We start from the raw sequence: 15,558 nt of genomic DNA, 5'->3' as shown, positions 1-15,558 counted from the left end.
TGAAGATTTCAAAGGTTAGAGGTTAGAAGTTCTTTGTTTCAAAGTGTGCAGGATCTTTTTTATCATTCTTCAACCGAAGATGAAGATTTTGAAGGCATCGATACTAGTGACACAGGTGAAACTGAGGAGAGTGACATTGAAAGTAACAGTGAATCAATGGATAGCGGTGATGATGACATAGGAAATGCGAGAGACTGGTGTGAAATAACTGCTTCTGGCCAATCAGGGCCCCCACGGTTCCCTTTTACAGGTACTCCAGGTGTAACTTTTCCTGTAAACAGAAACTGCACTCCTTTAGATATTTTAGAAATGTTTCTGGATTCAAATCTAATGGATATAATTATCGAAGAAACAAACAACTATGCAGAACAAGAAAGAAAAGCAAATCGGGCAAAGATATCAAGGTGCTCCCGCAGTAAAAAATGGATCCCTACAAATAACAGAGAAATGAAGCTATTCTTTGGGCTGATAATTCTTCAAGGTATTGTCCAAAAACTAAATCAGGTTATGTACTGGTCTCATCGAAGGATTTTGCATACTCCAGTTTACTCAAAAGTAATGCCCGTAAATCGTTTTATTTTGCTTTTTCGATATTTACATTTTTGCAGTAATGAGGCTGGGAAAAAAAAAAAGATAATTTTTCAAATCCAAAACTATGGAAACTGTATAATGTGATAGAAAATGTACAGGAAAAATTTTGTAATTTTTATATACCGGAAAGTTATGTATCGGTTAATGAAAGCTTGATGCCTTATAAAGGAAGGTTATCTTAGAAACAATATATTCCTATCTAACGTGCATGATTTGGAATCAAATTTTTTATGCTTTGTTAGGCAGAAACAGGGTATATTTGTGACTTCATTATCTATACAGGAAATAGTACTGTCTTCAACCAATTGTGTACAAATTATGGACTTTCTACAGAAGTCGTCATGCACCTATTGCATCACTTTCTTGGAAAAGGTTATTGTGTGACTGTAGATAACTATTACATGTCACCTGAGCTTGCAGATTTAATTATAGCCCAAAAAACAGATATTTATTGCACAGTAAGGATAAACAGACGGGATTTACCTACAGAATTCGCTAAAAGAAAATTACAAAAAGGTCAAATCATAGCTTTTCAAAGAGGTAAGAATTTGGCTATAAGGTGGAAAGATAAGAAGGATGTGTTTTTGATGAGCAGTATTCATGATACTTCCATGGTCAGCCTCAAAAATAAAAAAAAAATTAAGATATATTCAAGCTGAAGATTGTTTCTGACTACAATCTAACTATGGGTGGTGTAGATTGCTGTGATCAGGAAATATCCTTTCATCCAACAATCCGAAAAATCAGAAAAAATATTATAAAAAGATATTTTTACATTTACTAGACAAGGTACTCTGGAACTCATATTTGCTCTATAAAAATGTAATTGGGAAATGTATTACATTTTTAGAATTTTGAATATAAGTTGTAGAAGAGCTTTTACATAAATATGATGATGCAGCTTCTGGACAAAAGAACGTTGGCAGACCACCTACAATAGATAACTCTGCCTCTCTTACTGAACGACATTTTATATCCCAAACGTGAGCCTACGAGACAGTACAAAGTGTGGTGTTCGAAAAAGGATAAAAATGGGGGAAAGATAAGGAAGGAAACGCTAATAGGTATTCACTTTTATTTGTTTTTTTATTTATTTATTTTTTATCCCCCCTCCCCCCATTTTTAGAAGATAATGCTCCACTAGAAGCGAACTTTACAACTGCCATGTTGAGTGGTAGTCGCCTCAAGCAAATAAGCAGTGGCTACAAAACTTTAAAAATTTTACCCATGTACTTCAAAACATCATTTTTTAACTACTAAGTATATTTTATTTTGTACTAAACATTTGATTTTTGCGATAAAAAAATTTGATAGTTTGTGTACCCAAATCATCAAAATAACTTGACAGTTAAAGGGTTAAGGACATCTTCAATGACAAGTAGCTTCAAGGACATCTCTGAAGACAAGTATCTTTAAAGACATCTTAGATGACAGGTAGCTTTAAGGACATCCCCGATGACAAGTATCAGGCACGGGTCTACTTCAGTTATTGAAGACGCTCACAGATAACACACCAGAGTTCAAAACTTTCTCCGGACCTCTTCTGGGACAAGTGACATTCCACTGCTCACATTTCTTGGATAATGGAGAGAACTCTTAGGAGCACAATCGAAAATTAGTAGACATTTAACCGTAAGTCAAAATACATTTTATTGTTAAGGACCATTGTTCGATTGTTGATCGAAAAGTGAATCTGCAACTAGTGGATAAATTTAACTAATCTGGAATATATTATCGGCCATGATTTGAGTGATCGAGTAGATTAAAATTTAATGTCCAAAAGGTATGGCAAGGCCACTTGGGCGAACGGCCCCCATAGTTTCGGCGTGAAGCCTATCAGCCTTCCAGAAGTCGGAACCATAGCCTGTGAGAGCAAGCAAAAGTTGAGCCTCAAGTGCCAAGTGTAAAAAATCTGCCCTTCACTCTGAAATCATCCCGTTTTGTTAAACAAGGTTACCACCGATGCCAACACATGCCCAAAACTGAGACAAAACCAGTCTTTAAAACCACCGCCCTACACTGTGCAAAATTTCTTTTTTTCAAATGTTGAACTAAAAACGAACTTAATTCACGCCAAGCATGGAGCAGGTGCATTGCAAATATGACAAACCTAAAATTTCCCCGGCCGGAAATCATCTTCCTTGTAGGCAAAAACCAGAAATTCTGTTAAAAAGTGAGCTTTTCTAACACTTCCCCTCCCGGAGCGGGAATCAATGCTTTGCATTTATAGAACTCTTGTATGCTCTAGACTGGACTATGGCTCGGCACGGTCTTCCATTTTATTGAAGCTAGATTCCTGTGCACCATCAGGCCTTGTGGATTTGTTCTGGAGCCTTCAAAACATCTCCAGTTCAAAGCCTTTATGTTGGCTGTTATGAACCACCACTCCAGCTAAGACGCGAGCAATTATCCCTTCAGTATTATTTCAATCTCTTGTCACAAATGAACCATCCTTGTAAAGTTCTGCTTGATGACATATGTGACCTCTTATTTGAAGCACGACCCTCCTATATTCCTACCTTCTCCTTACGACTTCGTTCATTAATTGAGAAATATTCCATGTCTAACTTACACATCCAGCTAGTAAAGCATTTTGAAATATCACCTTGGGAAAATGTACAAATTCACAGTCTTGATGTTTTCGTCCATCTGGATAAAAAAAAGCGCTAATGAGATCATGTATCAATAACTTTTCTTAGAACATAGACAAAAGTACATAAATTATATTCCTGCATATACAGATGGATCAAAAGCAAGCGGTCATGTTGGAATGTCTTTCGTAATTGAAAATGATATGGTGGAAAGACGACTAAATGATAATTGTTCATTCATGACATCTGAATTGACTGCAATTTATTATGCTCTTTTATCTATATCTAAACATTGTCGAAGAAAGTTTATTATCTTTTCTGATTCCATTAGTGCTCTGAAGGGTTTAGAAATACTTTCTGTCATGAAGAATCAGCTTATAGTTGAAATTTTAAAGTTGAATAAGAACCTAAGTAGTCGTGGATTCGAAATTCTTTATTGCTGTTACATGTAGGAATAAAAGTTAATGAGTTGGCAGATATCACAGCCAAAGCTGCTGTTGAGGAATCTAGTCAACTCATTCCTCTTGGAGATATCAGCAAGCAAGGCAAGAAATCTGGTATGTACAATCAATTAATAAGCTAAGAAGCGTGAAGCCTAGGGTGCAGTTTTGGGAACGTACTCGAAACCAAAGAGAAGTACTCTTGACTCGCATTCGAATCGCCTACTACCGAATCACTCACAGTTACCTTCTCAAAGCAGAAAGTGAGCCAATTTGTCCCTATCGTAATAGCATTCTGTCGGTGCGTCATTTTTTAAAGAGTGTCTGAATTTTAATAGAGACTAAAGCATTTTAACAAGTGTGACTTACCTCTTGACCGATTAATTGGGAAAGAGGTCAATAATAATTTATTTCCATACCTGAAAGAAACAGGTTTTTATTATTTAATTTAGCTTTTATTATAATGTAATTTTAATGTTTTTCATTGCATGTTGCATATAATTTGCAACATGCAATAGTTAAAATTATCTATTCATTTAATAGTTTTAAAATAACTATTCATTTTAGTGTTCATCATTTTATTATTTCATGTAGATTTTATAACATCGCTATTTGTTGTTTAAAATTTGTGTTTCGTATAAACTTTAGTTGGGAACAAAGGCTACCTTTGTCTAAACTATCGTGTGTTTGGTGCATATAACCTTTCTGGTTATTCACCATTAATTTCACCACCACCATAACTTCCACTGATGGCAGGAATGCATTGGCTGCAACATAAAAAGGAGATGGGTAATGTGAGTGCACCATTCTAATATAAATGCGCTGTGTGGATATCATGGGGTTTTTGTTTTTTAAATCTAATATAGATCTTTACCTTGTTTTGAAAGTCAAGTGTGCAAAATTTCATCAAGATCAGAATAAAACTAGATTTATGCCACGTGCACAAACAAATAAATGGACACTCTTCTTTATATGTATATAGAGAGAGACAGATAATTTTAATGAATTCAACTATGGTAATTTTACGAGTCCAAATAGTAATTATTAACAATTTAAATAAATCCACGTTTATTGAAATCACTTAATTTGTAATTAATAACAAAATAAATTTGAAAAAAAAAAAAATGAAATATCCTACACTTTGTAGAAAGACAAAGCACTGCCATGTGGAAAACAAAAATATCTTAATTTGGGCAGTGGCAACACATTTCTATTAAATAGCTGAGTTTGTTCATTAAATTTTAAAGACAAATTGAGAGTGGCAAAACACTTTTATATCATCGAGTTTTTCTGATTAAATTTGAAACATGAATATGTTACGCTTTGCAAAGCTTTAAAAATGACACTCGTCCTTACTGCATATTATAGATGTATATATATATATGTTGTTTCAATGCTAGAAATAAATTGGATTTCACTTACTTTTTTAATCCATTTGTCTTCTTGTTTACTAAAGTGATCTTGTTTACATTGGAGGCAGGGGTCGGTTTGAAGCCAGGTACTCCTGTAGAAGCTGTTATTCCATTCATTGAGCATGCTGATTTGGTACTGATTATGACTGTTGAACCAGGTTTTGGAGGACAAAAATTCATGGATGATATGATGTCAAAGGTATGTAATTTATTATTAAAAAGACTTTAGAATACTTTAAAAGTCAACATCTCTTATTTCATTTATAGTATATACTCTAAATACTTAAATGTATACTCTAAATAATATACTAAGTGTACTATTGTGTTTTTCAGATTTAGTGCAAAAGGTTACTTAAAAGTTTTTGAAAATGTATTTTACTGTATTTCTACCAATTCTCTAAGGTAGTGTAACACTTCTTTAACAGTATTTAAATAAACGTTCCCCCATTTTGCAATTTTAGATTAAAAAAAGTAGCATTTTAAATAATTTTATTCTGTAATTTACACCATGCTATTTATAATTAAGATACTGAATAAAATAAGTTAAACTACTTGATATATCAACATTAGAAAAATGTATATCACTTCTAACTTGTTAGAAAGTAAAATGCATTTAACCTTCCTAAGAGATGGCAGCATTATCTCCTGGACCACAGCAGATTTCAAGAGCTTGTCACTACAGTCAAAAGTCTTTAATCCGGACTCGTCGGGACTTTGGCGATTCCGGATTATCGGTTTTTCCGGATTATAGATCATCAGTTTAAATCTGGTAAGATGGCATGCAGAAATTATAAAATTAAAAATATGAAACCGTAATTTATGAAATAAAGAGCAATTATGATCTAAAGAGTATCAAAATTTACAAAAAAAATAAAAGCTTTATATTTATTTCTTTACTTTATTAAACATTTCTTTCAACGCACGCATGCGTAAAGCATACATTACGCATAGCCGAAATTAGAAAATTGCAGCCAGAAAACTATTTGATGTGTATTCGTGATATTTATAATGACAAGGAATTTGATTTAAATCATATCAAAGACGGAGTACATCGACATGAAATACTACATTTAGTAAGGAATTATAAGCCGAATAAAATAAAAACATCTGCCCTGAAGATAAGGATAGTGCTGACAGATCAACTTCCAGTTCATTGCGTGCCGCAACGTCCCCCCCCCTGCAGAGAAGCGTGAAATTGATAAACAGATTTCGGAATGGTTAGAGAAACAAAGGCTATGCCTTTATCCATTTTTTGTAGCAATTCCACTTTTTGTTTGATGGACATCGAAACATGCTTTCGCTTTGTAGATCCTTTGGCAGCTCCAGAATTGGAAATTCTTTTCGACATAATCGAAAGTTCAAGCTTTCTTTTATAAAATTGCTCTAACAGTCTGCAAAAATAATAAGCCTGATCCAATTAGAAGATTAAGGAAAAACGCAATCTGCAACATTAACTGAAATAGATAATTAGATAATTTTAGCTTATACTGTCTGTTATACATTAAACGCGCATGCGTAGACACATATGCGCATGCGTAAAGGTATTATGCGCATGTGTTACCACATTGTGCGTTGAGGCATGCGCAGAGAGTATGTAGCTTTGAGGTCCAGATTATAGATCATTCCGGATAGTGGATGTCCGGATTAAAGACTTTTGACTGTATTTTGATATTTAAAACTAAATCATTTGAACAAATTCAGTTGTGCACAAAAGATACAAAATCTTTTATACTGTGAACTTATTATTCATGTATAAATTATCTTTCTGCAGATTTTTCACGTATTATCCCGGGGGGGGGGGTATAATTTGGTGTTTTTAGGCAAAACTGAAAATTTTTGATGCAGTGAATCTTATTGCTTAGGCTTAAAGTAAAATTAAAAGCCTAAACTGCATGCTTGTTAAATAAGTGTTCTTGTTCAATTAGTCATTTGACTATTAAATGTTTCAATGGAAGGATCAAAGGAGCAATGAATTTAGGTGTTTCATCTTCATTAGCAAGCCTGGACTTAAATCAAAGTATATCATCAAGTCTGTAAAAATTTGGAAGTTTTTCAGATTTTTCACCTTCATCATAAAAAACATTTCATTTATACTAAACATAGAAGTATTCTGTGTACTTTTAAGATTTTTTCTTCAGTTTGAACATAATATTTCGTTTGGTTTATTAAATAAACAACTCAAAGAATCACTTTTATTTCTATTCATGTTGTTTAAAACAAGCTTTATAACTCTCTAACAAGAAAGATCTTTTAATAGGTCATCTCTGCCATATTTTTCGATTAAACTTTCACTAGCTAAAGAATAGTTTTTATCTATCACAGGAAAAGATTCAACTATGTCTTTAGCTTCTGATTTTACTTTCATCGACTGAATTAAAAAATGAAGTTTATCTATATTAGTTAAATTTGTATTCTCGTGTATGTTTCTAAGTTGGTTCTGAAATATTAACCAATCTTTTAATTACACAAAGTTCTATTCCACATTTATAGAATTCAACTTCGGGGAGTCAGTGACATAAAAATTTTGCAATTTATCGTCTTGTAATAAATGACTATTATAAAAAAGTGTTCAGTCGAAATTTTTTTCAACAATCTAACACACTTTAGGTTCCTAGTTTAATTCTTAGAGCTTTTCCTTGATATTCTTCAGCTGAAATACATTCAGTTTCAAAATCTTTTTTATTCTGTAAACTCTCTAAATAACTGTTATAAGATACTTCTAAAGCATCTGCCTTTTGTTTGAATAAACCAAGACAGATTTCATTTTGTCATATTCGATGCTATCATTGGTTAATCCTCTGAGTGGCATGGCTTTCTGGATATATCTAGAAGACCTGTATTTAAACAACATATATTGCCTAAATTTGCAGAAGTACTGTAAAGGCCCTTATTTTCGCAAGCCCATCGTAATCGCAAAAATTTAAGCCTTGCGAAATACTTTTTTTTTCCGCCTCAAATAATAATTAAAAAAATCAGAAATTTTTCACTTACCCAAAATTTAATGATTTATTGCACAGTTACAAGCTTTTTTCTTGACAACTTTCTTTCTTATAAGTATTTTTTTAATAATATACAACTATATTTCTCGAATATAAAACAATAAAATTAATAGAAGGCAGCCCATTCACTTAGAACTATTTATACCAGCTTCTTTGAAGCCATTCAAAATTATCTCATGTTTGGCTTCAATACCATTAAATATGCGCATAAGTCAAGAAGCGTGAATCGGTTTTAGTCGTGATATTCACAGATTCTTTTTTCTCTAGAAATTGAAGGTCATTAGAATACCACTCAATAAACTCATGCTTGAGCAAACGCTTGAACTCGCCATTTACAGTTAAGTCCAAAGGTTGGAGCTCTCCTGTGCAGAAAGCGGGCACAAAAACTGGAATAATTTTCCTCTTCTCTAGTTCAGTCAGAAAAAGAGTCCCTTAAAAACGTTGAACAATTCAATCGAATTTTTCAACTTTCTCAACTTTACTTAGATACTTCTGAAATTTTTCAACTTTCGGTTCTGTTCATGTAAAATTTGCGAAATTTTCAACTCGCGAAATCACCGATATATTTATTTTCGCGAAAATAAGGGCCTTTACAGTAATTAATTTTAGTTTCTATTTTCACAAACTTACATTAAGATAACATGTACATTATGAAAGGAGGTAAGAAAGCAAAATATCTTTAGAATGCTTTCTAGTTTATTATAGGCCTTAGTAAATGAAGTCCTTGAGCAGTTTTGTTTCTTTCACACATTTCCATTTCTACTCTCTTAATTATTTACTAAAAATTTCTAAAACTTTGTATTTCCATACATCTAAACTGCCATTTAGGTATCAAATACAATCATTCAAATATTAAACATTAAATCTTCAAAATCCAAAATAATAAATCTTCTCCCACCTTTTCTACCTTCTTTTCAGCTTTCCAATTAAGTCACCCACCTAGGGATGCCAAAATTTTGGTTTCTTTGACTGAAAATACTTAATCAATCATAGAATGAGATGGCTTGCATGAATTCACATGCAGAGCACAGGCAACTCCTTCTACCTAAATTGCTCTTAATCACTGGGTGCAGAATGTTTTCAATCTTTGTTTTCCAGGTGAATAAAAAGAAGCATGTTTTTCTTTTAGCTTTACATTTAAAGTTTTAAAAATTAAAAAATAAAATAGATTTTTGAGGTTAAGGCAGACATATGCACTACACACATAAATAGCAGTCACCAAACTTTTTTAACTCTGACACCACAAATTCAAAAATCCATACAATTCTACTAAACAGGTTTCTTCTGACAGTTATATTTTATTTGAACACCTGGATAGATGAAAATTATTCAATGGCTAATAAAGTTATGTTAGTAAATTTTATGAAGCTTTAGTAATCTGTAAGTGAATGTAACAACAGTCTGAATATATGAAATTTTCAAAGTATTTTTATATATGTATCGTAACAGGTCCAATATTTGAGATCTGCCTATCACAGTTTAGATATTGAAGTGGATGGAGGCGTTGGACCAAATACTATTGCAAAATGTGCTGAAGTAAGTGATACATGTCTAATTATTTTTTTAATTTATTTTGCTTAGTTTGAATATTGTGAATTTAGAAAACAATCAGTTGAACATAATAATATAGTATTTTAATGTTTATGTAAAAAAACTAACCATATGTTAAACTTAGCATTTATAGTTTTATGAGCAGTTTTATAATTTGTATAAAAAAATCCTTTTTTTCCTCTAATGCATTGATCCTAAAATTTTTTTCAACTGACAGAACATTTAACTAAACAACTGAGCTCTTGTGAATTTATTTAAATTTTAATTATTTTAATATTAATACTCAACTGTTTAACTTAAGTTGTCTCTTCCCTTTGGCAGATCATTGAAAGTTATCTTGAAAAGGCACCGTTCAATTTCTTCCTTTTAATGTTTATAATTTTAAATGGAGAAAATGCTGATTAATTAATTTAAATGGAGAAAATGAGATTTATAATTTTAAATGGAGAAAATTCTGAAATTACTTATAGAGATATTAAAATCAATTGCAACTTGCAGTTTAGTGAAAATGTCTTTGCACAAATAGATGGCCCACTTTTTTATTTATTTTTCTAACAACTTTAATTTGTAGATATCATGGCAGTAATGAAAACAGAAATCAAAGTTTATCAATTTGGCAGTAACAATTCCCAGCTAAAAATAATAATTTGTACATCCATTTAAGAACTTGCTTTGAAAACATTATGATTTTTTATACAATCCAGTTTCCATTATTATTTGTCAGCTCAATTGTATTTTCAGCTATAATATATTGTTGCAAAGCAAAGTTTTTCCATATTTTGAATATTTCTAATTGCATTGAAAACTTTGTTGTAATCATCAAAACGACTTTACCGTCTATTTTTAATTAATTTTGAATTTATGTCATTAGCATTTGCAAAAAAATTATCATCTAGAACTTTTTTATGTTGAATTTCTACTTTAATGAACCACATAACCAGCTTTTTACCTTCTATGTGATGAGCAAGCATTAGGAGGAAATAGAGATAGATTCTTAGATTCAAATAGGGATAGTTGAATCTGACTCCTCTTAAAAATATATGACAACTAAAACAGACATCCCTGTCTTTCCAAAAAAAGGAATACCAAAGCCAATATAAAAGCCTTTAAATCTGCCTCTACACGGTCTGTCCATCTTATATGATGTCTTCCTCTTTTTCTGGTACCCTCTATGATTGCAAAGGTCACCTTTTTAACAGGATTCAAATTGCCAAATCTAAAAGTATGTCCAAGCCACCTGATATGATAAGATTTGATGACTCTGACAATATTAGGTTGTTTGTATCTTCTATATATTTTATAGTTAAACAAAATTCTCCATCTATTATTTCCTCTAACTGGGCCATATATTTTTTGCAGTATTTTTCTTTCAAAGATTAGAAGTCTATCTTCGTTTGCTATTGCTAATGGCCAGCATTCACTACCATATAATATGATAGGTCTAATAAGAGTTTTATAAAGATTTATTTTGTCTTGAAGTTTAATAATTTAGATAATAAAAAAATCTTTAAACCATGAAAACACATAAGCCCCGTTCACATGCAACGCGCCTTCGCACAGCTGCCGTTAGCAAGAGGAGAAAAAGGAGACATGAAAGAATTTCGTCTTTAGGACCCGTTCAGAAGACCACCGTCTTCCTTCCCTTTACACCTAAGCCTCTGTGAACAATCATGTCTCCGAATTGGCAGATTTCTAATACTGTTTACACATTTTTTAAGTTTATTGTTGTTAATTTTGTAATCTGTACTTTCGCGACTGGTACCTGAACTTTCGTAATGGTTCCTGAAAAATATATGCTTTTTAATGATGATTATTATTATTTTATAAGCTGTTATTTAGTTCACTATTGGTGCTTGTTGCTATGGTTAAAAGATGGTCATGGATTTTTAAACTGCTTCCCGATAACATATAGAACTCAAACTTTATACATACACTGTTTGTGGATGTGGTGTCACGCTTTTGATTTTTAGAGGATTAGATTTTTTCAAATTTAAAGTTGAAATGATTTTTTGCAAATATTAACAAATAAACTGAGAATAGACTAGAAGAGAAACACGCTAATGTGACCATCAAAATCGTAAAAACAACCTTGTATTTAGCGTAGGTATAATGAAACACTCAATCGATTTCGAGGGCAGCTAAAGGTCCCTCCTCATCAGGAGAAAGAAATACCTAGAAAGAAGAAAATAAAGGAGAAGGAGTCGCAGAAACACGTGGTCCTTATCAGCACTGCACGTGGTTATAACTAGATTTTTAATCAGAGTTGCTTCGGCCGCCTACTTTTACTGAGCCAGGCTATCTGATCAAGCATAAAGGACAAGAACAATTAGCGAAGTTAAAATAGGGAGCGAGGGGCAAATGCACCTTACACTCAAAATCTGAACTTCAAATAATGGAAAGCAACCACTGAACGGATTTTTATACCCTCTGGTAGTACCAAACGCGAAGAGGTAACGCCATCTATCGGCAAAAATAACTGAATTAAGATAGTAGAATTTTAAAGGCATTAGGAAGGACTGGATTGGACTTCAAATCAAATAAACTGAGAATCTCAGAATATTATAGTTTGCACCATAACACAATGTGGAGGAAAAAAAAAATTAAATGAAATTTTTAGCGTAATTTTTTTTTTAAATATTTCGGGAGAATTTTTGAAAATCGTTCATATTTTTAGACTTTTGACGCCCATTAATTTAAAAATTTCATATCTAAAAATATATCAGTTACAAACTTCCGACATTTTCACAGCTTATAAAACAAACATTTTGCATTTAGAAAAATAATAAAGGAAATTAATTGGATGATTTTTTTTTACTTTTTTTGAAAGATATGCAATGAAGCAGAATGGGAAATATTGGTTCTTCTTGGGCATCAATTTAAAACATCGGTTTCAAAGTAATAATCTCATTATACCACACTATTTTTTGACATTATTTATGCTATATAAGTTGTTATTGTTGCAAGTTGTTAGTTCAGCGTGAGATTGGAGATATTTCTGAGTTAAGTTTCTCTTAAAATGTGTTTTGCATTCCGTTGTGTTTAACGTTCTTATTAGAATGAAGCATAACTACTGATTATACTTAGTGATATTCTAAACACTTGTACGAGTATTTCTGCGGAAAATTCCAGAACTCTGAAGTGTTTCTGTTGATAAAATAAATTTAATTAAGCTATCATCGGCTTTGAGTACAATGACAATCATTTACGAACTATTATCGATCTATTACAAACCCATATGCAGAAAAATTTTGCTTGCATTTTATGATTTTTTGCAATTTTTCTGGCCACATAAGATTTAAAAAAAAAGGTTTGTAATTTATAGACTAGAAGAGAAACACGCTAATGTGACAATCAAAATCGTAAAAACAACCTTGTATTTAGCGTAGGTGTAATGAAACACTCAATCGATTTCGAGGGCAGCTAAAGGTCCCTCCTCATCAGGAGAAAGAAATACTTAGAAAGAAGAAAATAAAGGAGTCACAGAAACACATGGTCCTTATCAGCACTGCACGTGGTTATAACTAGATTTTTAATCAGAGTTGCACTGGCCGCCTACTTTTACTGAGCCAGGCTATCTGATCAAGCATAAAGGACAAGAAAAAAATTAGCGAAGTTAAAATAGAGAGTGAAGGGCAAATGCAATGCCCCTCGCTCGCTATTTTAACTTCGCTAATTTTTTCTTGTCCTTTATGCTTGATCAAATAGCCTGGCTCAGTAAAAGTAGGCGGCCAGTGCAACTCTGATTAATAATCTAGTTATAACCACGTGCAGTGCTGATAAGGACCACGTGTTTCTGTGACTCCTTTATTTTCTTCTTTCTAAGTATTTCTTTCTCCTAATGAGGAGGGACCTTTAGCTGCCCTCGAAATCGTTTGAGTGTTTCATTATACCTACGCTAAATACAAGGTTGTTTTTACGATTTTGATTTGTAATTTATGTTTATATTTACCAATTGAATAAATAGCACTAGGTTTGATTTATATATATGTGTGTATTGAAATTCAGTAATAAAATTTTAAAGATTTGAAATGATTAAATGTCTATTTAGACAGTTTGTATTCTTTAAACTGCAAATGCAAACTGAGAAACCTTTTGAATTTTTTTGATAAATACTTTTATTTAAAGTCCTAAAACATTCACAGGTATGGGCTAAATTATTTATTATTTTTACTGCCTATCTAAAATTATATACTTAATGGAAACAAGGATGGATTTTGCAAAATACTGAAAAGGGAAATTATTTGAAATGAAAATGTGACTGAGATTATATTTGTTTTAAAGATTTTAGATAGAAGTGTATTTTTATTTTTTTCTCAGAAACTAATTCATTAATTTCAAAATTATTTCTTGAAGTTATTAAATACACTCTAATAAATACAATAAAAAACTAGGGGGAGACATTGAAAATTGTAGGAGAAGAAAGACATTTTAATTGTAAATTTTTTCTTCAAAAATTTAAATTTAAAAAAAAAATTATTAGCAAAAACTTTTCTTCAGCTTAAAATTATTTTGCCTCACAAAACCATTTAATAATATTCTAAAAAGCAGATGAAAATGCTTAATTTTTTTTTTAAATCATTCAAAAGTTACCGAGTCCCTTGTCACGTTGAAGCCGATATGCACTTGTCTTAACTTTAGTTTTAATTTGAATGATATTTCTGGAATACCTAGCATCAGATAACCTTGTCTATAATTTCCGTATCTTGTACAGTTCTATCTAATTTGGGGGGGGGGATGCTATCACATCCCCAGACATCTATCGGCGCGATTGTTTCGCTGACAGTCCAGCAAGCAGTAACTAAAATTAAGTGAACTGTGCAGTATAGTATGGGAAATCTCCCCATTTGCCCTGCTCCCGAGAGGTAAGGAACATTCAACCAAGTTCTACCTCCAATTCGGCGAGTCAGTTAATGCTTGTTCCCATGTGAATGGGACACGTTGGAAGAACCGACTTTCGCTACCGGTCGAATCTGCTCTTGTGAACGGGGCTATACTAGCTTTAAATAATCTGTTGTCAGTTTCAAGTTTAATACTGTTATCATTAGAGATAATAGTACCGAGATACATAAACTGAGAAACACTCTCGAAAGTATAAGAATTTTTTTGCAGTGGGAGGGGATTGTATACTCTACTAGATATTGCCGTAAATCTTGTTTTACACTCGTTAATGGTTAGTCCAATATCTTTGGCTGCAGACTCTAAAAAAATAAAAGTCTCCACCAACCACCTGTTTACTTCTGCCAATAATGTCGATGTCATCAATGTACACTATTAGCTATATAGATCTAAGAAATATGGTGCTTCTAGTTAGAATTCCAGCATCTCTAATAGCCTTTTTAAGGGTGATATTAAAAAACATGCATGCAAGGGCATCATCTTGTCTTAACCCCCTTTTAGTGTAGAATGCCTCTGATATATCAGACATGGTTTTTAACTCTGCAGTTTACTGTCTTTAAAGTCATTCCACATAGATAAATTAATTTTCTAAGAAATCCAAATTCCAACATAGCTTCCAAGAGCTTTTCACAGTATATGCTGTCATAAGCAGCTTTAAAATCTGTAAAAAGATGAAACGTGTCAATATCATGTTCAATTGTTTTTTCGAAATTAGCCTAAGAGAATGAATTTGATTAGTAGATTTTCCAGCCTGAAATCCACATTGGTATAATAACTGTAGATGCATAGTGTGATAACCAATAACTGTAAATGCATATGGTGATAACCTATTTAATAACATATAGGAAAGATTTCAAATGCAACATTTAAGAGGCTTGTACCTCGATAGTTGTAACATTCCAGTCTGTCTCCTTTCTTAAAAAGGGGACAGATGGAGACTTCTTTCCATTCATTGGACATCTTCTTCAAACATTAAATATTAAGTATGACTTTATGAATAGCATCAGTCAGTTCAGGTAGGTCAATATTAATACGTTCTGCCTTAAATGCCATCTGATCCTGCAGCCCTGTTGTTATT

At 32.3% G+C, this 15,558-nt stretch overlaps 1 protein-coding gene across 1 annotated transcript in view; it reads left to right on the top strand.

Moving 5' to 3' along the window:
* Positions 1-15,558, top strand: part of Rpe (ribulose-phosphate 3-epimerase) — a 54,592-nt gene that overhangs the window by 37,988 nt on the left and 1,046 nt on the right. The window contains exons 3-4 of the mRNA XM_085812836.1: positions 5,099-5,233; positions 9,483-9,569. Of these exons, the coding sequence (XP_085668962.1) occupies positions 5,099-5,233; positions 9,483-9,569 (222 nt within the window). The remainder of the gene's footprint in view (positions 1-5,098; positions 5,234-9,482; positions 9,570-15,558) is intronic.

Source organism: Stegodyphus dumicola, chromosome 3 (genome assembly GCF_044657685.1).
Source record: "Stegodyphus dumicola isolate Sdum_Otavi_A_Nest chromosome 3, ASM4465768v1".
Taxonomy (NCBI): Eukaryota; Metazoa; Arthropoda; class Arachnida; order Araneae; family Eresidae; genus Stegodyphus; species Stegodyphus dumicola.
This window is presented reverse-complemented; position numbering and strand designations above follow the sequence as displayed.